This window comes from Anas platyrhynchos, chromosome 1, assembly GCF_047663525.1.
Source record: "Anas platyrhynchos isolate ZD024472 breed Pekin duck chromosome 1, IASCAAS_PekinDuck_T2T, whole genome shotgun sequence".
Taxonomy (NCBI): domain Eukaryota; kingdom Metazoa; phylum Chordata; class Aves; order Anseriformes; family Anatidae; genus Anas; species Anas platyrhynchos.
Genome location: NC_092587.1, coordinates 12,484,140 through 12,511,124, shown reverse-complemented (window position 1 = coordinate 12,511,124; position 26,985 = coordinate 12,484,140). Strand labels below are relative to the sequence as shown.

The following is a 26,985-nucleotide window of genomic DNA, read 5'->3' as shown; positions in this document are numbered from 1 at the left end:
TAGTAGGTGGCACTGAACAACTCCACCAGATATGTTTGTGACAGTATCAGTTGAGAAAAAGGGTTTTATGCTGCAAATGTTGTCCCAGGGAAATAAATACATATAGATATATGTATTTATTTATATATTAGAAATATATACATATAAATACATATAAATTACATAAAAAAGGTAAGTTCTCAAACATATCTCTCCTTATTTGTTCTTACTGAGTTACTCTGTATTGAGTTTTTTGAAAATTCAATCCTGATCCTGGGCTTTAAGCATTGGAGAGGTGACCTGGGAACTTTTGAAACTCTAAGATTCTAAAAGGGGTTGAATTCCTTCTATTTATATTGAAACAACCTTTTATGCCCAAACATTAAGCACTTTTCCCTCAGGATTCAGATCCTAACACTGCTTCAAACAAAATAAGTAGAATTGCCGTTAAGAAGGAGTTGAGGGAAAGCAGTAAGTCCTATGACAATGTAACACACTTGGAAAACAAGGATTCCTGCAATGAAAAGATTTTCAGTCATGTAAAAGTATATTTGATTTAATGACAGGAAAAATATGTGATAAAATCTGGAGTTGCTATTTTGTTAACATGGCTATCTCTCATTCAAGGGGTTGCTAACTCACTCTCTTTTACTCTAAAGTTTTGATTAATAGCTTTATAAATTTTATTCTATGCTGCAGAAAGAGAAGATTCCTTTTGTTTCTTTCCTTCTTCAGACTGGCTGTTTAATATCGCAGGCTTTGCTTTCCTAGGCTTTAAACCATGCTGTAATTGTCAGGGTCTTCATTGCTTTTGTCTATTACAAACCTAGAAATGTATGTTGGAAGGGAGAGAAACTTCATCAGTTGGAAATGGAGGAAGACAGGACTATCATGCATTAAACGATCACAGGGTAGTTATGAACTACTGATACAAGCCTGAAAAAGGTAGTAATCATGGTACTACCTATCATGTGATGTATTCCTGTACTGTAAAGGAAGTACTTTTTTTTTTTTTTTTTGCCAATAAAAAGGAACATGTGAAACGTCGTATGAAATACTAGATAAAGTTCTGATCACCCAATAAAATAAAATGAATCCACAGCAAAGGTTTTACATGAAGACCAGTGAACGAGAGTATCCCATAATAAAGCACCAAAGGAATTTTGATTTTTTATTCAAGTGGAATGAATGCTGATATATTATTGCATTCTATGAAAATATTTGGAAGTAAATAGTGGAATATATTAAAGGTGTCAGGATTTCAGTCTTGAAATCTGTAGGCTTCTTACAAGCAGGAGTGTGAAATTATGAAACAGCTTCCAATAGAAGATATGGGGTAAAATGTCTAGCTCGTTTTATGATGGCATTTGATAACATTGAAAACAGGCTTGTTACATAGTATGTTGAGTTAGTTGCCGAAACAAAGGGATCAAGCACTATTTTAGAGGCTCTAAAGTGTCTTACCCCAGTTCTCAGCTGCCCTTCCCGAACAGCATGGGTATCCCTGCTCTTCTGGGCATGGGTATCTGCCATGCTTTTAGAAGAGCATGGATATCCCATAGCTTTTGTCCAATATAATGCAGATATAATGGCTATTTCAAATCACACTATACACATGCATTTAGGACCTTGGAATATTCTTAGTGCCTTGCTGTAACTGCAGGGCACATTTCACTGCCCTACATTACAACTTACATGCAGTTCTGTGGTTAAAAAAAGAGGGATTTTAGCCAATATAGGATGTCGCCATGACTCATGGAACATCCTGTGGTACTGACACGACAGCTAGTATCTCTTATCAGCTCCTTCTCAGCAGTTTCTAGTTGCAGTTTAAGTTGCAGTATAGTTTATTTAGACAGAAATATCTTCACTAATGGTTATCTTGAAAGTGACCTTTTTGTCCTAACATATCAGACAGGAAGACGAGCAGAGATATGAGGCACCTCAGGGTGTTGATGCAATCTTAATAATTCTTAGCTCCAATTGATTCCTCTATTTTGACTGTTTTGTAGTAGTGCCAGTTCAAAAGCACAATGTGAATATTCCAACAAATTCATACAACTACATTAAATACTAAGTCCAAAAGGAGTTAGAGAAAAGAAAATTATATAGAAAATTGGTCCTTTTTATCAGTCAGTTACGCTGGATTTATGCTCCTAGACCGATGAGACAAGAAGCACCTCCCTATCATGCAATTTTAAGCGCTCTACAGCTCCATGGCTAAAACAGAAAAATTGCTACTGATGAGTTTAGCTGGGAATGAAGTTATTAAGCTAAGTAGTTCCCTTGAAAGGACATTCTAGCCTTTCATCTAGCTACTTCAGCTGCATACAAAATAGGTATTACTAACCTAGGCCTTAATAAGACAATCTAAATGTCAGTTTTAGAGATGGTTACAAATAAGTGCTTTGGTGTTTGAAATAGATTTTAGATGTGATCCAAAAGATGTATAGCTCATTACACACAGTATGTAATTCAGTGAGTATTTCTTTCTTCACTTGAAAATTTTCTAAATACCTAAAGCTTCTCTTCTGATGTTGTCTAGTGCTCTTCTTACCTAAACATTCCATCTCCCCTCTTCTCCTAACTGAGGTCCATAACAAAAACAGAGGGCTGCATGTGATCCCAAAGGTAGGCACTCCTGGAGTATATCTAATACATACCAGTGGATAGGACCTCCTAGAAAATTGCAGATTTTTTTTTTTTTTTTTTTTTTTTTTTAGGACAGATCTGGAGAAAACTGAGAAAGATGTTGCTATCTAAATGTTTTTTTCGACCATTAACATTTTCATTTATTTATTTATTTTTTTACACCTGATTCCACTTTTCTTCCTTTTTAAAAATAAAATAAATATTAAATTCCTTTTTAAAAATAAAATAAATATTAAAATATCACAAAAGTGATTCCACTTTTCTTCCTTTTTAAAAATAAAATAAATATTAAAAATAAAAGACTAATCCAAAGATAAAAATACAACTCACTTCTTTTAGTGCTGTAGCGACCGTATAGAAGAATCGTGCCGCCTTTTGTTTGCTTTCTGGCCCCCAAATACTTGAATATCTCTCTGCAGAGAAGAAGGGGCAGTCAATGCTACTGACCCTTGTTAGCCCACAGTGTGCTAGCTGGGAACAACGCCTAGGTGGTAGGATTTGGTTTGGGGCTGCATTTAGCTGCAAGGGTGAAATAGTGACAAGGAGGTATGGTCACCACAAAATATCACGTAAGATATAGGCACCATTCCGCCAGCTCGTCACTGAATGTGACCAGGCTATTTTTTTTTTTTTAATGATGGTGTTTCACATTAGATGTGCTTAAGACAATTGATATACTTTCTGTAGAAATTTACATGCTTTAATGTAGATTTAAGTATGCAGATTTTAGTTGATGGCTATGATATTAGCCCTGCCACAATGGTAGCCCATCTAAGCGTATGCACCAGGAGGAGGATTCTAACCTATTCATTTTCTCAGCTACTTTAATGTACAGTTGTTTATTAGTAGTTTGTGGCCTAAAACGCACCAAAGTAATTCTGAGGATCAGAATGCCTAAAAGACAGACATTCTGATGCATAATTTGTTACTCAGTCCTCTTTACTTTCACAGTTTTTCAGTTATGAATATTTTATAACAAAAAAAACTCGTGAAAGAAGTTTTTCTATTTGAGCAGGAACAGGTGTTGTCAGAAATCATAAGTGAAGGAGGTATATTTTTCCAGAATAAATACCTGTATGGACAATTTAGCTGTTCTATTAAGGAGGCCATGTCAGGAAATTGAACTTTGCATTGTATTTAATCATCCTTAAAGGGGGAAATAATCTTTTGGCAATTAGAATGCTGAAAGACCCAATGCACTCTAATAACCACAATCTCTCTGTAGCCTTGCACAGCTAAGTGCTGCTAGTTTTTAGTTTATAAATTAAGAGAAAATTGCATGAAAGTTAACCCACATATAGCAAACACTTCTCATTTGTGTCAGATGTCTATACCTTACAAATCAAGCTTGGATTCGCATAACAAGGCAAATGAAAAGTTTAATAATGTCTTGAACTTACATTCATGCTTAATTTATGAGAGGAAGTTATACCAGGGACCTTATTTTATAACAGAATTTGCAAATGTGGTGCAATAAGTCTTTTTTTAACTTTGATAGCCTTCAAGATTTTGTTTATTTGCTTGATTTTAGCTTCTTCTTTGGTCACAGGATACTGGAGATAAACATGTCTGACCCTTTGGTCACAGGATACTGGAGATAAACATGTCTGACCCTTGTAAGGTGAAACTTAATCTCTCTACTGCATTGTTCTTCCTTACAAATTTCCCATGTGATACGATTTTTTCAGTGAGCACTGGACTTGAATGTGTGAAAGTTCATAACCTAGCTTTCCATGATTTACCCACTTTTATGATATAATTAAGAGAGTTTATTGTTATCTGATTTTATCTAGCTAAAAATGAACTCATCTGTTGAATACTGGTAATAAAAAAGGTGTAACTGCCACTTTTTAGAATGAAAAACGGGAAGCAATTTTTGTTTCAAACTTACTGAGCTCAAACAGCAAATTAAAGTACAACTACATTTTACTGTCTATAAAACTCCTTATGAACTTAGAACTGCTGCAGTTTTAATGCCATCCTGTGAACATCCATTCCACTTCTAAAAACCTCTGAGACTACAGTAAGTTTGATATATTTTTTCACAAATCTTGTCTGTAGTAGGATGAACAAACTTGGCAGTAACAGCCTTGAAATATATAATCACATAATAACATCTGGGCCAGGTGCCTTGCGTCTGCTTACCTGTGGATGGACATGAAATAGAGATGAACATTTGCTCCTTTTCTTGACTATGCAGGGGAAGTGTGAATCTCACCAGAGCCAAAATGCCTTGGGCTGCACTAACACCAAAGTGGGGCTCAGTAAGAGATTAATGCACAGAAGTTGCACAACACCTGTTACTCACCAAAATACACTGAAAACCACCGGGACAGAAGACACTTACTCACACCCAGCAGCTGCATAATTGTATTTTCAGAAATCTTCGGGGGGGATTAAGCACAAAGAGATACGTGAACTCCAACCCCTAACTACTCTGGGGCATCATAAAAGATCTCAGGCATAAAGAGAGTAATTTGATGGCGTTACTTAGGGAGTTCAAAAACTTACCTTTTGGTTGAGAGAAATAGGAATCTGAATTGACTAAGCTGGCTTGGGCTGAGCAGGAGAACAGATTGGGCTGCTGGCTTTTTCACCTGAGGGCACAGAACCATCCAGGGGGAAAAAGCAGCAGAGCGGATGCTATTGCATTTGGAGAATGTGACAGAAGGACTCAGTGGGGCAGTGGCCAGACACAGTTTCCGTTTGTTTGTTTGCTTTGAATGAGGGCTAGGGAAAGTGATTGGGCACTTACAAGCTGCTACTGTTATAACAGTGAAGAAAGCGTATCTTAGAGCTACGTCTTCTAACCCTCCTGAAATAAGATTTTTTGTTGTTGCTTTGGTAATTTCTCTATCCAGCTCTACCCTGTGCTATTAACTGCTACATATTCTGAGGTCTGGAAAATCTGCAGCTCCATTATCTGACCAGAGTGGTCTTGCAAAATGTTGGTGTAGATTCAAGAGACCAAGAGAACAATGTGACACACAAACTAATATTTTCCATTTTGTATGAAATCTCTGGAGTAAATGTACTGCTTTGTGTTAGGATCTGAAACTGAGATTTTAGGTCAGGTACCATCCTCTGTAAAGATCTCTCTTCTTTAATAAAAGGAAGTAATAGATAGATCTTTCTCATTTCAAATAGTCTTTAAATGTGCTGTCTGCACAGAGATGGGGAGTGCCTTTTTCAATCCTCTATTATATACTTTGAGTGGCCTTTGATAGGAGAGAATAGTGGGAGTAAAACTGACCACTCTGAGAGGGTATCACAATTGGAATCTACATTCACTTTACATAAATCTGATTGACTGTGTTAAACTAAAAAGCATAGAAAATCATCTCTCTGATTTACCTATTTTATGCAGTAACTAGCTGGAACAGGTTCTACCTATCAGTCAAAAAAAAGCTTTCTACTGCCCTTTGCACAGAGCAGTAAGGATGGCTTTCTTTCCTGTTTCACAACTAAAATAAAATATGAGAAATGAAAGCAATGATTGTGCTGTGAAAATAAAAAAATATATATTCTCTTATTTTCAGGTGCACTTTTAAGTACAGAATAAAACACAACATACACAGAATTTTACAATGCAGAATATAAATAACCTGCCTTCTGGTACAAACAGTGAAGATCTGATTTGCAGAAAAGAAGGACAACCCAGAAAGGGATCTTAGCTAAAATGATTATGCTTTGCTTTTATTCATTGATTAACAAGATCTGTACCTCACTGGATATCCAAACCTTACACAGACTATACAGCAATATTTCTTAAATGAATACAATCTTTTGTACAAGTATCAACTGGATTGTTACCATGAAATCACACCCTCGAGAAACAAAGTGATTGAATGACTGAATCACTGATTTGAGACACACTGAATACATTTGGCCACATTAACTGTATTGATGACTGAGAATTCCTGGTATACCTTCATTTTAGCATGTCAAGTAATTGTACCCATGTCTTGCCAACTAAGCACAGTAGAGGATGCTAGTATTAGGTTATGACATATTAACAGCAACTTAATATTGAACTTGGGAACTTACTCAACATAATAAGTGCCATAAATGGGATCATCAATTTTCTCCCAGCCATATGGAAGCTCTGAAAAACAAAGAATTATCTGTCTCAGTAAATGAATTACAGAATGCTAAGATTTCTGATAGTGAAACAGTGGATCTTTGCTAGATGTTGAGGGAAATAACTGGATAGTGAATTCAGATAAAATCACCAAAGCAAATGCAAAATATTGAACACACTCCATGGTGGCCACAATTAATATTAACTTGAAAACTGGCATGCAAACAAATATCTCAGTCTTGAGAACAACACATTTGATTGAACAACTTCAATGTTCCAACAGCTGTGCCAGCCAACAACAGTAGCATATCTTGTATGACATCACTGCTGAAGAAAGAGGGGGTATTCTGTTTTTTTTCAAATAGGTGTACACACAAAAACACTGTGCTTTGCTTTTTGAGCTTTTTTTTTTTTTTTTTTTTCACTGCTATGAATCCTAGAAAAATTGGTCTCAAACAAATGAAAAGAGTTTGCCTCCTGTCTCTTAATTATAGTAAGTATGTCTAAATGTTCCTGAGAGATTTGTCAGATTTGTCATATTTATCTTACTGTCATGGCAATTCCATGGCCTCCAAAGGCATGCTGCAAAGCTTAGTTCTATATCTGGGACCTCACAGTACATAGAAGTATGCAGAAACACAAACTGAAATAAGATATTTTCAGCAACTTTCAGCTTTAGAAGTAATTGATTTTTACAGAAATAGAGAAGACACCTAAAACACTCAGATATTAACAATTAAAATATTAAATATGTTGATTTAATGAGCTTGAAAGTAAATCTGTATTAATGTACAAGCAAACATGCATAAGTGAACGTACATACATAAACATATTTTATTATCACTCACAATGAGCACTTAAAATTATTACAATGCCAACAGAATTTCACATAGGATTTAAAAAGCACCAGACACTTGTGACAAATATCTCACTCAACATGAACAGAATAAAAACCTCAGTGCCAGATGGAGGAAACATGCAAAAGGATGGACATTACCATCAGGCACAGGTATTGATATCTATGCAGTTAAGGACTGGCACAATATACATGGAATGGTACTGAGATTCTATAAATAAATTTGATTCTGGAATTCCTTATGTCAATATTTCTTCCTTTGAATTATATCTCAGTTATACTTTTAAAGTCACTTTTTGGAGACTGTAAGAGTATGAAACAAGACAGACCAGACCTGATGTAACTCATACTGAGCATGGTCATAAAACTGGTCATAAAGAAGTGCTTCTGGATGACATATATATATATATATATATATATATATATATATTTTTTTTTTTTTTTTTTTTTTTTTTTTTTTTCCAGTGACAATGTGAATTGACAATTACTGATGTGCTGTAAAAAGCTAAATAAGAAAGTAAGGAACTCCAAAAATTTGGAACATAAAGTTCAAGGACTTCCTTAACATTGATACTCATTTTTTTCTATTATGCTCAGAATATTGTTAGCACTGAAATCTTCACAAACCTGCACTCTGAACTGCTTTCATCGGGGTTGCTTTGTTATAGTCACTTCATAGGAATAAATGCTGCATAAGATATTTAAACAGGCAACAATAACAGAATGGTTGAGGTAGGAAAGGACCTCTGGGGGTCATCTGGTCCAACCCCTTTGCTGAAGGATGGGTCAGCTAGAGCAGGTTGCACAGATCAGTGTCCAGTCGGTTTTTGAATACATCCAAGGATGGACCCTCACCAACCTCTCTGGGCAACATCTTCAATTGTTTGATTACTCACAGAGTAAGTCTTTTCTTACATTTAAGCATGATTTACTGCATTTCAGTTTGTGCCCTTTGAATTTTATCATGTCACTGGACACTACTGAGAACTCTGGCTCTGTCCTCTTTGCAGCCTCCTTTCAGGTGCTCATAGATATTGTTGAGATTCCCCTGAGCTTTCTCTTCTCCAGGCTGAATACTCAGAGCTCTCTCAACCTTTCCTCACAGGAGATGTGCTCCAGTCTCTTCATCATTTTCATGGCCCTTCATTGGACTCTCTCTAGTATGTCCATGTCTCGTGTCGGGGAGCTCAGAACTGGACACGGTACTCCCTCTGCAGCCTCATCAGTGCTGAGCAGAAAGGAGGGATCACCTCTCTAGACCTGCTGGTGATGTTCTGCTGACTGCTGCCCAGGAGGCTGGTGGACTGCTTTTCTGCAAGGACACATTAGCTGGCTAGTGGTCAAGTCACTGAGCATTAGAAAGTCTTGGTGTTCCTGTTTCCAGACCTGCCCAGAACTTCAGTAAAATCTGTAGGAAACTGCCTCTACACTGGTTCCCATAGAGTCCTGTACATCCTGGGACTAATCTGTGAGATGTAATTCGTAAATATTCAAAAAGAAAGCTGCTGATGCACAAATCTGGACTGCCCTTGTAGTAGGTTCTGTTCCTAGTACATTCCTCTTCACAATTTAATATGAAAAAAATTATGCTTTTACCAAATCCTATGACATGGAATAAATACAAAGTATTAGTTTAAATACTATAGGCACATTTTATTTTAATGTAATATTGCAAGGCTTTCTTCATCTAATTAACTTAATGTTGCTTTCATATCTGGCAATCAAAAATTACTTTCCTTTAGAGAAAAGTGCAGCAGGCACCAATAAATTCCATACATACTCAAAAATACACAAGCATGTACACAGACACACTCATACAAACGTATGCATACATCCCTTTCCCATAGTGAGTTAATCAATGGGAGCTTTTTTCTACAATGAAACTAAAAATATAAAGATGTTTTGCAAAAACATCCTTGTAGATATTACCTTTCTGTAAATATATACTTTAAAGTAAACAGATGCAGAGGATATAATTTGTTTTACATATTCATGAAAATATGAAATAATTTGAGAATTTACTATCCTCAAATGGTCTATTGGTCTATTTTTCCCAAAAGTAATGATACATAACATCATAACAGTCAGTATGGACTGAAAGAACTATTGAGAATGCAAATGGCAAATCCCATTTGCTAGTGTAAAAGCCTGTAAAAATGTATTGAATTGGAGATATTATGGAGAACCCACTTTTAAATGCATGGGTGGAACCACTGATTATCTAACATCATAAAACAGTCATGGGTTCAGAAAAAAAAGGAAATAAAAAATACCTTGGTGTACCATGATAAACTCCATGTAAGGCTATGCTCAAATTTTATTTTATTTTTTTTCCTTTTGAGATGTATCCTGTAAGCTATGTTTAATTAAAATTCTGTGTAGACCAGTAAAATTAAATAGCTAGAATACAAACCCCAAGCCTTCTCCTGAAGTATTGCAGATAAGGTTAGTGGAGTTTGGTTTACTACAGGGCTTCTGCTGAAAGAATCTTCTGCTACATTTGCTTTCAGAAGCAGTGTGATAATTTTTCATGAGATTAAATAGTTCCATTTTTCACTGTTGAAATGAAAGATTACAGGACAGGAATACTTTAATGCTTCATCAAATAGGAAGCTAAGTGTTTGCCAAATTGGGGGTGAGGGCATTGCAGTTTCTATTTTTCAGATCACTGTGCCCAACAATGACCATTAGGGATGAGAGTGAACAGTAAACATTTATAAAAGAGAATTGTTATAAAACCCTTGCGAAGGAGATTACTGTTGGCCATCATGATTTGAATTGGGAAGGAGGATGTAAATTATAGCTTTCTCTGATATTCATTTGATAGCACTAGCACAGAGTGTTCATGTATAATTTCTGCAGCCAACAGTTTCATGGTTACTATGTTATGTATGAAGTCTTCATTTTCATGAGCTTAACACTTCTGTCATTCGTGTTTTTCAGTTCTATTGATTCCAGAATTTCTTTGTATAGCAAAGGTTGGAGTCGATGATCTTGAGCTCTCTTCCAACCTAGACAATTCTGTGATCCTGTGAATTTATTTTTTTTTTTTAATCTTCAGTATCTGATATTGCATTCACAAATATTATCACTCATATTATCTGGTGGAGGTCTTTTGATTTCATCATTTAAAAATCAGTAATAGGTTGTGCTGCATTTGGCAATGCTGATACTACAAGTGGATGAAAAGGCATGTATGTATTCTCCAGATTTCACATTTCATAGTTCATCCTTTACCAGAGAAAAAGAATCTAGCTAGCACTGCAGCAGTCATCCAAAAAAAGATCAAAAAGGCACAGCTGACACTCAGATACTTTGCTCAGTATGCATCTGGGCAGGCTTTTAAATGCAGAGTGAGCCACATTTCTAAAAGTTAAATGCCCAGTGATAACAAAGGTCCTTGCAAGAACAAAAGAAGGAAGGAAAGTAAGAAGGAAAAAAAGAGAGGAAAACTAATGTAAACTCAAGCAGGTCATTTTAATAATCAACGGCAGTGCCTCCTCATCACAGCCTGTTTATGCTAATTGTCCAGATGCTCTTATTCTGCCTTCTGAAAGCTGTTGTGTTTCACTATGATTTTTGATGGTGCCACTTAATCTTCTCTGGGGATGGAGGAAGGAATACATTTTGGATCTTGATGTGCCAAGATGAAAAAAAACCACCAAACATATTAACTAAGATTAATTTTTCTGAAGTTTATGTGTTATTAACCACATTAGAGAGTCATAAAATCCTCTCAAGGCTTCAGAACAACAACCAGCATTATGTCACTACCCTACTGACAGCCTGGAAAGAAAAATGAGAGTATATTTCTTGAATCAGCTACAATCAAAATATTTATACAGTAAAAAAGAGTTTAGCATGAGAGGTAAAACAAACAAACAAACAAACCAAAAAACAACACCTACTGTTATTGAAAATCTTGTCAATAAGGATATGGAAACTGTCACAGTCAGCATGAGGTTGGGTCATCTGCCTTTTTAGAACCCATGCACAGGTCAGGAATCCTTTTCTAGCCTGAATTTGAGACTTTTCAGAAAAAATACTGTATCTTTCCACTCAACAGCCCCCTTTTTTCCCCTTTCTTTTGTTTTCTTTCTTCTTTGTTCTTTCTACCTCTTTTGTTGTTGTTGTTGTTGTTGTTGTTGTTGTTTTTCCTTTTCAAGTCAGTTACCTCTTGCAGAGAGCATCAAATATATTGGGTTAGAAACTACAAAACACAGTTCAGCTCTGCACCCACTGCAGTTGCACAGTGTTCCAGTTTCCTGAAGAGAGAAAATCTTTCCAAATATGTATCTGCAAGTCTAAACCAGAGGTCCTCCCAGCTTGGATTACACAAAATAATGTTATCTGCAACACCCTAAAGCACAGCACACAGATTACCAGGGAGCAGAATCTGCTCAGGACATGCTGTGCTGCTGCCTCATGAGCACAGGGCTGGATTAGCATCTGTCTACATACTCAGCTGATATGTGAAATAGTCACAGTAGTGCTGTTGTCCCTGAACACTTCTGTTGAGTTTGCCATAAGAAAACAGAAGATAAATTGCTCACTGAAAGTTGGTACTTAACCTACTATTCACAAACCCATGTGACTCCTGGTAGGCCACCTAGGTGCATAACATAGGGGAACTCCAAAAACCAACCAATCACCAACAAAAAACATTTATATGCTAGATGCTATAGTAAAATCTTTCATACTGCTTCAACAGGTTCCTCCACTTAGCCGTGTTTCAAGTGTCACTGGAAAATGCAATTGATAAGATGGACTTCTCTATGCTAGTACACAAAGAAAAAGCTACGAGGGAAAATAAATTAGATAAAAAAAGTCAGAACTCTGTGTCTCAGTGAGGCTAACAACAGACAGGATGCTCAACTGAATAGCAAGAACAAATTCACTCTTTATATAATGAAAGACCTGAAAAACTGAGGGAAATGTACCAACTCCAAGCCCTGCAATGTAAGCTCAATTGCAATTAAACTTGTGTTCGCCAACTGCCATTCTCATACCAGCAAATTTCACAATGTCATCACTGTTTATGTTCAGCCTGTAATCACAAACCATTCATGTGCAATTTGTTCTCATGAGTAAAATGACGTTATGCATAAATTCTTCTTGCACAATGGAAACAAATGTCTAAGTAACATTCACATCTGATAAACGCATCTTCTCCCTTCTGTGCAGCTTATTGTGACATGCTACATCCTTAATTATGCAGAATGCAGACTACTAAATATTACTCTCAATTCAACAATATTTCCTCCCAGCATTGTTACCATGTGAAATATTGCCAACAGTGGGGATATTTTTAACGTTAGCTGTAACTGATCCCTCTGACATGCAGACTTGCACAATGATTAAGATTTGCATTAATACAGAGAAAAAATAACAACTGAATTACTGAGTTGTACAATCAAAAAAGACTTCATAAAGGGTTTGCTAGTTATGAATTTTTAAAAAAATAATAATTGAAAAGCAACTTAAAAATAATTAATAATTAAAAATAATTATTAATAATTATATGTTGAGAATTCAGCTAGGTTATTATTATGATTATTGTAAGCAGTCCCTGAGATGGCAAAGTATGAATATAAAACCCCATTCTCAAAAGTTTATCGGGCAATAGCTGAAGCTGGTCAGAGTAATGTATTGAGTTTACACAGCGAGGTTTTGGCAGTGGGGGTGCTGCAGGGATGGCCTCTGTGAGCAGAGCCCAGGAGCATCCCCAAGTTAGGTAGGTCCCAAAAGGACCCGCTGCTGGCCAGAGGTAAGGCAAAAAGTAATGTTGGTTGGGCCCCTGTGAGAGCAGATTGAGAAAGAAAAAGCTGCTGTGTTGGGAGGGAGGAGTGAGAAAACGTAGAGGTGACACCAAAGTCAGTGAAGAAGGAGGGCAGGAGGTGCTGCAGGCACTGGCGCAGAAGGTACCCTGCAGCTGGTAGAGAGGCCCATGGTGGAGCAGATACTTATGCCATGGCCCATGGAAGACCATGGAAGAGCAAGTGGATGTGGCCTGAAGAATGCTGCATGCTGTGGAGAAGCTATGCAGGAGCAGGCTCATGGCAGGACCTGTGGCCCATTCTTGCCATGAGAGAGGAGCCCACAGCAGACATGGCGATCTGTCAGGTGCATTCCCCTGAGCTGCTTGAGAGGGGAGAAGGTAGATTAAAGCTGAGCCCAAGAAGAAGAGGTGGTTAGGAGAAGGTGTTTTAGTTTGTTCTTTGAGTTTGTTCTTCTCATTGCTCTTCTCTGCTATTGACTAGTCATAAATTAAATGAATCTTCCACAAACTGAGACTGTTTTTCTCATGACAGTAATTGGTAAGCAATCTCCCTGTCCTTACCTCAACCCACGACTTATTCCACTGTATTTTCTCTGCCTGTCCTCCTGAGGAGGGAGAGAGAGAGAGGACTTGGAGGCACCTTGTGCCCAGTTAAGGTCAACCCACCACAAGTACTCTCCATGGATCTTTTCAAGAGAAAGCTTAGAGCTTCTAATAAAAGATTCCATACTACAAAATGCTGTTTTCAGTATATTTAGAAATAATAATTTAATGAAAGCAGAAACACTTACCGAAAGGTATTTATTATTAAAACTTCCATCAGATCTTTTATTTATTTATTTATTATTCCTTTGCTCTCTGTCTTTACTCCTGCATTATTTGTGCTGAATATTTGGTTTGTATCATAGGCTTTTTAGGGGGAGAGCTTAAAACAATTCCTTGTTGGTCTCAAAGTTGCCAATGAAGTGACTTGTGTCTTGCTAGGGAGTATAGGACCACTAGGAACATGGAAAAATCTCATGTTTTATCTACAAGTCCTTGACCAAGAAACTGGACGCGGTATTCCACAGCATAATTAAACAGTATATTCCTTAGCTTCCAAGAACAGTTGGGAATCATTTTCTCAATGTTATGCTACATTATATTGTTTTTAATATAACAAATGAAGTAGATCTAAATGGAGTCATTGCCACCCTTAGCCTCACAGCTCCTAGCTCTAAACTAGCTAATTCAGGCACTACTAGGCATAAAGTCACTTCAGCATGAATCTTGGTGCAGAACGGAAACCTGTCACAGACGCTCAGCACATGCCTCAGTGGCTACTCACATGTATGCTGACGAGCTGCAATGGCATTGCCAGTTAGTTCAAAGTTCAGACATGTACATAAAAGAGACTGTCACAGGCACACTCATTTCACCAAGAGAAAAGGAGCCCCAAATGCAATCAACTTCACACCATGTTATCAATTTGTATTCGTGAAGTTCAGCATATTGGCTCTACTCCATACACAACTGCAAAGTGAGAGATTCTACCTTTGAAACTGATTTGATTAACACAGCTTCTTTATGCTATATTCTTTAGACTTTGAGGAAAGCAGGCAGAAAATAAACATTCTTTTTGATCTCTTGGATGTTCAAATCTTTCAGCACTTGTACTTCATTACTGACTGTATCAATTCAGTCTTATTACAAAATAGTGTCTTCTGCCTAATAAATACTTGATCTAGAAACAGGCAATTTTACCTTGTTCCTGACTGATATTTAAAACGGTGACGCTAATTAAAATTCAATCAATTTAGAAAACATTTGATTCATGACTTCATTTGTCTCACTGGGTCTTGAAATTCTCAAATAAATGTTTCAAAATAAAGCACACAACTTAATGCTTTCTCCTTCCTTCCTTCCTTCCTTCCTTCCTTCCTTCCTTCCTTCCTTCCTTCCTTCCTTCCTTCCTTCCTTCCTTCCTTCCTTCCTTCCTTCCTTCCTTCCTTCCTTCCTTCCTTCCTTCCTTCCTTCCTTCCTTCCTTCCTCTTTCTATTTTTCTATCTTTCCTTTTTTTCTTGGCTTGTTATTATGCCAAATGGTTATTACCTGACTTTCTATGAGGTAAGAGAAGCAAATGGATAGATGTATTATAAAAAGAGATGGGAAAATATGACATCTATAGTGATAATAAAAAAAAAAAAAAACAAAACACAATGCAACTGTAAGCATACATACTCCGTATGCTTACAATAAACCGATTACCTATCAGTGGTCCACGAATAGCAAGTTCTGCTCAGACTGTAAAATCACTTAGGTTTATCATTTGTGATGAGCCACAACAGCCTTGGAAGTATCTTATACTGGCCTTGGATGGAAATTAAATAAACCAGCACTCTGATTGAGTACAAGACATCTTACATTTTTATATTTTATGTCCAAGTGGCCAATGAAGTTGCATATGATCAAATAGCATCAATAGTCCTCTGCAAGGTACTTCCTACATGATCTGTTTCCATGACTACCACGATTTTAATAATATGTTTTCAGAGTTTTGAACAGTAGCTGATGGATGTAATACAGATTTCTTAGTTGTTTAAATAGGATTTGATGAAACAGATAAATCCATACAATTGATGAGAGATATCATGGAAAATCCAGGTTAACACTGGAGAAGCTGATGCAGCAATTTGTGACTTATACTAGTGAAATAAGATTAGAAACTGTTTTGTCTCCTCATTGGCTTCATTGCCTTGTCAAGGGTGAGAACTTTAAAAGTCCCACCTATTATTACTTTTTGCTTTGTTGCACAATAGATAAAAATCTGCTTTAGTTGCATATGTTCTTGTCATAACTTATTCATCACTATGCATTAGTTATATTTATGAGGACACTCATATTGAGTCACTCTGTACTTTAAACATTATGTTAAAAAATCCTTTGGCATTTGAATGACAAGGAAATATGTATGAATTCAGAAGCTATTTTTCTTTGTTTGAATTGTAATGCCATCTGCCAAAAATTCTCTCTCAGAATGCTTCTGTGACAGCATCAGAAAGAAACTTTGCTTGAAAAACCAGCATGTGCTCTTTTGTTAATCTACCAGAGACACATTTTGTTTGCATTCACAGGGGCACTTTGCAAATATAGTGTCCAATTAATATACTAATTTGTGACAATGACAAAACAATCAAATCTCTAAGTCACTTTTTCTTTAGGAATTTTAAGCGTGTGGGATAATTAATAAGACTGTTAAAATCTACCCAAGTTTTCTTCATGCTGTAATGTTCAGTATTGTTGGCATGTAGCTAAAATGTAAGAAGAAAAAAAAAAAAAAAAAAAAGCAGGCAAAGTAGTACTTCCATGTTCACAGTTTAATTCATTATTTTTTACTTTTATGTTCTGCAGTGTCATGAAAAGCGGCAACACTTACATTCTCCACACCCTCTCTCCTTTCGCTTCTCATGTAAAACCTGCATAAGGGAAGAGTAGTAACCCAAACATTGGCTGGAGATGGACATAGGACAGAGATGGATTAAAACACAAAGGCGACTGTGGTTCTTTAGTGTGTCTGGTTTATCATTAAGCATCTCCAAAACTCTTCAGATTCTTTTCCCAAAGAAAAGAGCATCTTGTTTTTGTCGAGAAAACCCAAGACTCTTTCAAAAACAAGCTGTGGTCTTTTTCTGATTCTCCCTAAACCTTGCAGTTTGTTCAGTAAATAATTTGTTCCTCTTTCTGCCTTGTTCTTGAGCATCCTTCCTTGTATCCCACACTGACGACACAACCCCCATGAATTCTGCTGTGCAGGAGCACCTCCACTGCATTGAAACCAAATCTTTCCTATTCTGAGGATGTCTGAGGGCAACAAATTTATAAACTCAACCAAAAGACTGCTGTGCCTATTTCAGGAGAAATATCTCTACAACCGTTAATTGAAAATGTGCCTGCTTGCTCACTTTGTCATTCATGTGGAGCAGTAGACTATTTGCACACATGAGGGAAATGATACATCTTGTTTTTACCAGTGTGCCATACATAATTTTGGGATCAACAGCTGATCTAATTGATTTATTCCAATGGAGAATAACCTTTTTCTCAGTGTATGCCCTTGCTTTAGCCCATCTGGTAGTTATGATTTCTATGGAGGTATTATTTTATATAATTACATTATTTATTTTTAATTGATTTTGTACTTAATGGTTGAAAACACGTCTCCAAGTTGAATCTGTCCCAGCTCAGTGGCATAATAAACAAATCTTCAATTTCACCTCTTTAGTCTTCTAATTTCGGCTCTTTACTGTTCTCTGGTCTGTTCAAATATCAAGGTGCCTCCAAGTTCTCAACAAAGAGACCTTCAGCACTGCATCACCTACACCTACACAAATTATGTGCAGTCTACCACAAAACTGGAACAGAATAGACCCTAGAGGACCCAACAGGACCACCAAATATGAAGATTGAACAGGTCTCAGTATTATGTTTCAGCTCAGCTTTGCCTGAGTCTACTTTATACTTTCTAATTCATTTGTGAGCCAGCTTAGAAGTAATCAGATGCAGCCATACAAAACCTTGCCTTTTTACAGACTGACCTAGCTGATTTTTTTTTTTTTTTTTGAGAATTTCTCCTTTGGGCACCTGAGAACAATTCAGTCTGAGTGCTTACACTGGGTCACCTCAACACCAGCACACCTTGTTTGGAAGGTTCACTAAGAAGGGCAGCTGCGTGATCTTCCTGACCATCTACAAGCAGAACTCAGAGGATGAGATTCTTGGGACTTTTCTGGACAGGTGTAGAGACTATATTTATTATCTTAAAGAGCTGGAAGAGACTTGATCTTATGTCTCTGTGGATAGGATCCTCTGACACTGAAACTATAATGCTCACTATGCACTTCAGTAAAAGGTAATGTTAGGGTCCTGATCCATAACTTTTGTATGTAGCAGCATGGGCTAATTTCAGTTATTAATTTATCATATGTTCACTCTTTCCATTAATCAATAATTAGTTATGTTTTTCCTCAGTTATTTTAATTATTTTGAAAAAATGTTATATGCCTATAGAATATGTATGCTCAGTTCCTAGGTTTGCCTTTTGTGCTGAGCTACAGTCAGGATTTGTGGATTTAAACTAGTCTATTTTATTCTTTGAGATGTAATTATGTGTTTGCATTTCACAGACTTGGTTCACATCTGGTTCACTGGTCTGTTCTCAGAGAAAAAGATTATTTCTGTATCATGGGAAAAAATAAGCTTCCAATCTTTTGTAAAAAGTCCTACAAATGCAGGGAATTGCATGCTACATGCATTTTAGGTGCATATTTTTCTCTGCTACACTGACAAAGTTGGTTGTGAAACTGCCATGTTTGTAAAACAGTTGGCACTGAGCAATTGCAGCACCTGTGGCAGAGGCGGCCTCTGCCAGCCTTTTAGTGCACAGTAAAATGATAAAAATGTATTAGTTTTCCACTTTGCAGTTGCAGTCCTAATTACACAATGCAGCTGGTGCTGCAGGAAAATCCATGCTGTTTAACAGCAAAGGAATTTAAGTGGAAGGAGTAAAGATGATTCTGCTTTGAAACTGTCTCTTTTTTCTCTGTAATCTCTCTCTCTTTTTTTTTTTCTTTTTTTTTTTTTTCCTCCTACTGTTTCAAGAGTCGATGATGAGAAAGGGCATAGGGACAAGGAGGGTAGAAAAGACAGGTGGAAATGGGAGACAGAAAGCGTCAATGTGACAGTGAGGGGAGGAAGATGCATTGCTACAAATGGCAGGCACAATGGCTGGGCAGACCTTGCTTAAACTGACCTTGAACTGCTCATTTCCCTCTGTATCTTACTTCCCTCCTCCTTTTTCTACCAACTGGTTCTTTTGGTCAGTTCTGTTTCTCATGCTGTTCACCATTTCTATTTCCCTTCCCTTCTTTTTTATTTTTATTTTTAATTTTGCGGTGCCAGTTACAAATAGATCTCACTTTCTACTAGTGATAGAAGACAATGGTGCTTCCTGTGAGTTAAAATGGGAACAAGCACTCATGCAAGTTGTTACGTGTGACCTAAAAAATCTTTGTGTTTATAAATTCTGTGTTTGCAGAAGCTGAGCCTGGATATGTGTGCCAAGACTAAAATAGAACTGGGATTGTATAATATGGTTTTAAGATTATGATTTTTCTATTCCTTTAAAACACTTGTAACCTGTGATATGAACATGTAACTCATTAGCGAGTGCTTGTCACGACAAGGAGTTTATAGATTAAAACTCAGTTTTATATAAGTGTCAGTCTATGGTTCTTCCATGAACATTTGCATTTCCCTGTCTTCTGTTAATAAAGGCAATTAATGTCACTCAGTTGTTTTAGGACCACAACTTTAAACATGAAAGTATGGTCTGTGGTCTGTATCAGGGCTGTCAGTTGCAGATTGTCCTAAAGAGGCTGAAGTTCACAATGCGTAATTGTCATTTGCTCAGATTGCTAGCATCCTGTGCTCTTACAATAAATACAACAATATCAGCTTAACCTCCAAAATATGGGGACCTCTACAACAACTTTAGTCCTACAATCATCAAAGTCATTCTCACATCCCTTCAGAACAGGGCTGTTAAAAGGAGTTTGTGTCATATAGTATCTCTGAGCTAAACCTTGCCCACTGTTTGTTTTACAGGTCAGACTTCTGCCACTCACATGTTTCTAAGTTTCTGAAGTCATTTCATAAAGTGAAATAAGACAGTAGCAGTAAACTCATCCACAGTTAGTTAGGACAGTGAATGGAAAAACATATGAAAACCAAGGAAAATACAGAATAATACTTAATTAAAGTACTGTATTATTATCAAGCCCCAGTAATCTTGAAAAACAATTCTCAATCCTGCCTGTTCACTCAACAAAACCTGGATTCTGAAGGCTGTTTTTGTCCTATAAATATCAGGCAACAGTATCTTCTTTGCAGTAGCAAAGGTAATTCACTACAATCAGACAACAGTTAACACCATTTTACAGTTCCAACTATCCTTGAAAGATAGGAACTTATATTCATCCATGTTCATGTTTCTGTTCTGTTCTCTTTAACTATTATTACTATGAAAGTTATGCCATCTCCTTTTGACATCTTTGTTTTAACTGTCCATAGTGTGAGAATGATTCATTTTTGTCCCAAAAGGAAACATCAAACAAATCTTTAAAAGACTGGAAATTTTTCTATGGCTATATTGATGACTGCGCTGTTCTGTGTAATCACACTGGTTCCTCATGAAGAGAAACACTCAATAAAGGGCTCAAGCTGTGATGCAGAGCGTACATTAGTGACTTTGGTAAATATATTGTTAGGTTTTCTGCAAGTCAAGGCTATACTAATAAGTCAGAGCATTTCACACCACATGGAAATCCCCACAGTAGAAAAGACTCTGTGCATGAACACAGGAATTAGCATCTCCCATTTGCAATAGCTTTCTTGCTCTGTGCAGTCTCTTACGGGGCATGCTGCCCCATCCTTGTGGGATTCAGCTCTGCACAGACAATCCTTGTGGGATTCAGCCTCTGCCCTACCTCATGGTTTGCTTCTCACAAAAACCTGCATCAGCTTCACTGCCATGGGGAAAAAGCAGGACTTAACCCATAATTATTGTTCATTGTCCTCTATATTATCTTAGAAAAAAAAACAACATTTGATGAAGATGTTTTTCTGTATTATTTTGGCTAATGCAATAGTCAGAAGGAGATAAATCCTTACGAGAAACTACTGCTATTGCTTCATAAGTAGGCTTGCCTACCTATCATTTTATTTTTTGATAAATTGATAAACACTTCTGCTGTTAAGGGCAATTAAAGACTGTGACAATAAAAGGAAAAAATTAATAAAGAACAAAATCAAGGACATCAGCAATCGGTCTTGTAAGAATAAAATATTGCATTGAAGAAGGGAAAATCATTCAATTACTACAATATGAATTGTCCTCAGATGCCAAATATGAATATAAAATTCAATTTTCAATCTATCTAAAAGTGTAGGTCTGCAGTCTTTGATTTAGACTCATGTCAAATGCAAATCGCATTAAGTAGAGGCAAACATTTGGAAGGATGAAAAGAGAACAGAATAGAATGTGTAACCTGCTCCTTCTACCCCCAAATAAGATCTTGATCTATTAAGGATGGCACAGAAATGCCCTTAATATTTTCCCTAGATCCTTTTTTTGTTGTTGTTGTTGTTGTTTTAAATATTTTAATGGACATTTATGATTCCCTCTGAGTTATCTGTAGGCCAGAAAATGGGAATTGCCACTTAAGGTTCTTTCAAAGAGCTATAATTTAATCTAATAAACAATAGAACTAAAATAAATGTGAATAAACAGACTATGAAAACAACAAAATTTAGAAATTTAGAATCAGGATAGTGTCCATTCTGTTGTCCTTTCCAAAGCATACATTAAGCTGACATCTACAGAACATTTTTCATGTTTGCCAAAGAAAATACCTATTATCTCTATTTATATGCACTTGATGCAAGACAAAAATGATCAAAATAAGAAAAACAGACAGGGTGACCATATGTTCCAGTACAGAAGCAAATTATAGTACCTTAACACCCAATCACTAGCACACAAAAAGGCTGAAAACATAAATGTTCCCTAAAAAAATATCTACTAAAGAATTAAGACAGTGGTACAAAATATTACATTATGCCTTTGTTTCTTTCTGTCTTCACTTTTTCTTCTTATTATTACTCTTGTTACAGGTTCTCCAGTTACTTCCTTTTACCACTGTTAGAGAACTTGACGCTGTCTTTGACCAATAGTTTCAAGTATATTTTTTGTACAATTAGATCTTCCACAATTTAATCTGAATAGCTCAATAATATGTAAACTTCTTACATCTGATATATCAAAAAATACCAGCCCACACATTAGAAATGCTCAGAATTTCAAATTATAGTGTTGTATGTATGGATTTGTCAAAATTACTTTTTTTTTTTTTTTCTTTTTTGTCAATATGAAACATGCAACTTATCTAATTTAGTATTTTAATAAAAATATTGCTTTTCTCATTGCAAACTTATTCCTTTTTCATATCAGGATTTATTTCTACTTGAAAGATATCTTTGGTTAAGGTCGGCTGTACTTTGCTTCTCTATAGTTCTTGCTATCTGTGGGTATTATTCTGGAATAAGAGTGTCTTTTACCAGGTTAACCTTCAGTTGAACACTCAACACTTCATATATATACAGTGATGGAATGTTAAACATGAGATAGATATAAGAAAAGGACGAAAAGTCCCTGTATTCAATGTTGTGCTTCTAAAATATATAGGTGTACCAGATTCCTTAGCTTCCCTTCAATCTTCAGAAAAAGAAGGGATATTACCTATATGCTAAGTTCAATGCAAAACTGCATTGGGACTGCAATCATCAGTGAGAAAAAAAAAATAAATAAAAAAATCAACCTGTCTCTAAGAATTGCAGTTTTTCTACAGGTGAGTTACTTTTCTTCTTTTATTGCTCCTCCTTCTCCCTCTTCCTCTCTCTCCCTTTTTCTCTTCATCTCTCTCGCTTCTCTCTGCAGTTTCCAGTAAGTCACTGTTAAGAGACACTTTTTGCAATCCACGTTTCAGAGGCCACTCACAGATGTTTAGGAGCAGGCACTGGTTCTCATGGAGGACTTCTGCCATGCTGGAAGGACAACACTGCAGGGCATAAGCAGTCCATGAAGTTCCTGGAGTGCATCAACAACTTCTTTACCCAAGTAGAGGCCTCTTGTATGAGGCCTCATACTTATCAAAAAAGGAGAGGCATACTGGGGATGTGAAGGTCAAAGTCATCTGTGGTTGCAGTGACCATGAAATGGTGGAGCTCAAGATCCTGAGGGGAAGGAGGAGGGTAAAAATCAAGCTCACAACCCTGGATGTCAGGAGAGCAGGCTTTGGCCTCCTCAAACATATGACTGTAAAAGTCCTATGGGACAAGGTTGTAGAGGAAAGAGGCACCCAAGAAATATTTTTAATGTTTGAGGGCCACCTCCTTCAATTTCAAGAATGATCCACACTGGTGTATAAGAAATCAGGCAAAAATGGCAGGAGGCCACTGTGGATTAACAAGATCCTGGTCATACTCCAAAAAACAAAGAAAGCATATGGAGGGTGAAAACAAGGATGGGTAAGCTGGAAGGGATACAGAAACATTATCCAAGTATGCAAGGATGAGATTGGAAAAGGCAAAGGCCAACTGGAATTGAACTTGTCAAGGGATGTCAAAGACAGCAAGAAGGGCTTCTGCAAGTACAGAGGTGAGGAAAGGAAAGCTACGGAAAATGTGGGCCCACTGCAAAATTAAATGAATGGGAAGGGCCACTAAGATAATGAAGGAGCATCTCTCCTATGAGGAAAGGTCTGTGACTCATCAGCCTTGAGAAAAGAAGACTTGGGGTGGAGGTGAGGGAATCTCATCAATGTGTATGAATACCTGAACAGAAGGTACAATGAGGATGAAGCCAGGATCTTTTCAGGGGTGTTCAGGGACAAGAGTGGGCACAAACTGACATGTGAGAGGGTCCTTCAGAATATCAGGAAACATTTTCTTCCTGTGAGAATGATCTAGCACTGGCACAGGTTGCCCTGAGAGGTTGTGGAGTCTCCCTTCATGGAGATCTTCAAAAGCCACCTGGACATTGTCTTGTGCAACCAGCTGCAGGTGGCCCTCTGAGAATGGAGGTTGGACCAGACAAACTCCAGAGATAGCTTCCAACCTCAGCCATTCTGTGATTCTATGACTGTGACAGGGCAGAACATATTGGCAGCATCTGGTCTGATGATGAGGTTTTAAGTAGTCTAGATACTTGGATTAAGATTTGCCAAACGTTTGCAAAAAATGCTTAGAGAATTGCTCAGTAACACTGACACAAGACATTGCAAATGTACAAAAGGTAAAATGCACAAAAAATGTAATGAGTGAAATATATCCTCAATAGTTATTCCTTCTTTTGCCCTTTTCAGCTTCAGCCTTTGATTCTGGTTACAAGATGTATTTCAAGGCACAGTCTATTCAGGGTGCACACACCTGAAAACACTTGTGTTACTGCCTGCCTGCTTGTCCTGTTTAGATCTTTTTTTTTTTTTTTTTTTTTTCCTAAACATTTTTTTCATTGCAACTGGTTGCATATGGGAGAGAAATTTGCTTTTCTGTTTCACAAAAATGTTCTCTTAATCCATAATTGTACATGCCATCTCATAAAAATCTGGGCTATAGCACTTTTAATCACACGTACCCAGTAGGTTCTCTCTAATCATGCAGGTAACATTTTATTGACCTATTTCGATTGCAGCTCATTAAACACAGCTGTTCTAATGATTAAGAAAAGAGCAGAATGTGAAAAAATAAAAACCCATAGTATTAAACTAAATTAAGCCAAACAGAATGGCTAATTTAAACTCTTTTATCTAAATTCTGCGCTCAGGTCCATGCAAGCCCTCAGTTCTTTTTGTCTCTTTCTTTCTTTCATTCTCTATCTATCTTTTTATTTATTTTTTATTTTTTTTATTTTATTATTTTTTTTTTAACACTGGGAACTGAGGTGTACATGCAGAACTTCCACTGAACAGTATAGCGTGTAGCCCCTAATACATCTATACTATCAGTGCAAATAACATAAGTCCCAGATGAAATTTAGCAATGGAATTGGCAGCACAAACCTGCATAAATGCTGAATCTGTCCTGCTACTTCTGATGCAGAAGATCTGCAAGAGCTAGTCAGGCATCCCCTTAACATGTCTTGAAAGCTGATTTTATTCTGTTCTGCACTGAAGTTGTCAAGAGATTAGAACTTACTTAAATTGTAAATTCTTCAGGGCAGAGATCAGCTAATACTTATGTTTGTTTGGCAACTACAAAAAAGAACTGTCTTATGTTCTATGACAGTGCAAATTATTAGTTATAAAGCTACAGTAGTAACAGGTCAAGCAGGGGCAAAACATACTATTTCAAAAACAAAACAAAAAATTCCACAGTAATAATAGAAAAAGATTTATTCTGGATAGCAAGATATATTCTGGATACAAAGAAACTAAGGAAGGATGTCAGAAAAGTTTTTATCTGAGATATATAAGGAAAAGAGCTTTAGCTACAGTAAAGAGCAAACCAGAAAACAATTCTATATTCTTAGCAGCAGGCTGGGATGGAAGCAGATGGAGAAAATGATAAAAAGCAAGATGGATGGCATTTTAGCTTCTGAGCCATACTGCTGAACATTTTTGCTTTCCTGAGATTTCCATGACATGCAGATATGTTTCTATTCAATTAAGGCTGAATTTGCCTCTAGTTACAACTCAGCATTTATTGAATTGCAAGGATCCTGATATTCAAGAGTTTATGTGCTGACTTCAGGTAAATCATAGTTCTAGCATCAACCCTACTGCTGAGGTATTTTATGTTTGTTCTTTAAATTGCTTGCTCAAAGCAATGCTTGTTTTTCAAATGCATAGTTGAATAACTAATTTCTCCAACAGCTTTGCAGAATATTTTCTGTATGAAGTGCTAAATCTGGCCACTGTGCTCAGCTTTCCCTTTCCACATGGCTACTGATACGTGCTTACAGATTACTTCAAAATATCTACAAAATACCATAACATTATGTTAAGAAGTATTTAGACACGGTAACCCAAACTGTGCTTTTGATTCATGGTATTGAAGCCAAGAGATTAACTGGTTAAATCTGAAAAAAATAACTGCACCTGGTTTTGAATGAGGAGCTGTTATTACTGGTACCATCATTAAAGTTGCTTGGAGATTGATGGCTACAGCTTGTATCGGATCCCTTGGACCTGGGCCAACTCACATTAAAGTCAGCGGAAAGGAGATTTGCCTGCTTGGAAATTCATCAGAAATGAACTCATGACATTTAGAGCTGGCAAAATTGTATGTATTGGCTACTTAGTTTTCTAAAAGCATAGATGCTTTACCTACAGAGGCCATGATTATCATAGCAAGTGCTGGAACACAAAAGTAGGGATACTTTCAAAGGCACAAATGGCAGTCAGGTGCATTGCTCCTATTGAAATTCTCTCTATATATTCCCCTTGAAGACATGTTTTGCTCATACAGAGGGCAGCCATGCTCAGCTGAAAAAATGGATTTTTCCTCTTTTATTGAATGCAAAAAACAGCAGATTTGTTTATTTTTTTTTTCTTTAGAGTACACTAATGTTTTTAAATCTCAAACAAAGTAAGCAAATATCATTATGCTTACTTTTGGAGACAGGGATGCTGAAACACTAAAAGATGAAATTTCTCAGAGTCACGCATTAAATCATTGACAATACAAGGGACAAGACTCTTGACTTTCTCTGAACCAATGGACTACACTATCTTCCAACAGCCTAATTTAAAGAGCCACCCTCAGAAGATAGCTTTGTAAAATATCGTTTTGCAAAAGATTATCGGTAGGGTTTCAGTTACAGTAGTTGTAATTCCAAGTTTTCCTATTCATCCTTTTTCCCAGGGTTTTCATTTAGTGTCATTCTTTGGGATTAGCTCTTAAGAACCTTGAGTTTCAGCCAAACACAGATTATGGATCAGATAACATTAATTAAAATTAATAATGTGGAAAATAACTACTGTAAACTGAGAATTTACCGGGGAGTTCATTGTCACTGAAAGATGGAGTGATGGTAAGGCATTG

General features: G+C 36.7%; 1 protein-coding gene across 17 annotated transcripts in view; it reads right to left on the bottom strand.

The window, feature by feature from the left end:
• The window catches only part of MAGI2 (membrane associated guanylate kinase, WW and PDZ domain containing 2), a 757,092-nt gene that overhangs the window by 156,552 nt on the left and 573,555 nt on the right, over positions 1–26,985 (bottom strand). For all 17 annotated transcript variants that reach the window (XM_072029149.1, XM_072029184.1, XM_072029077.1 and 14 more), the window contains one exon: positions 6,679–6,736. In XM_072029149.1, coding sequence (XP_071885250.1) covers positions 6,679–6,736 — 58 coding nt within the window. The remainder of the gene's footprint in view (positions 1–6,678; positions 6,737–26,985) is intronic.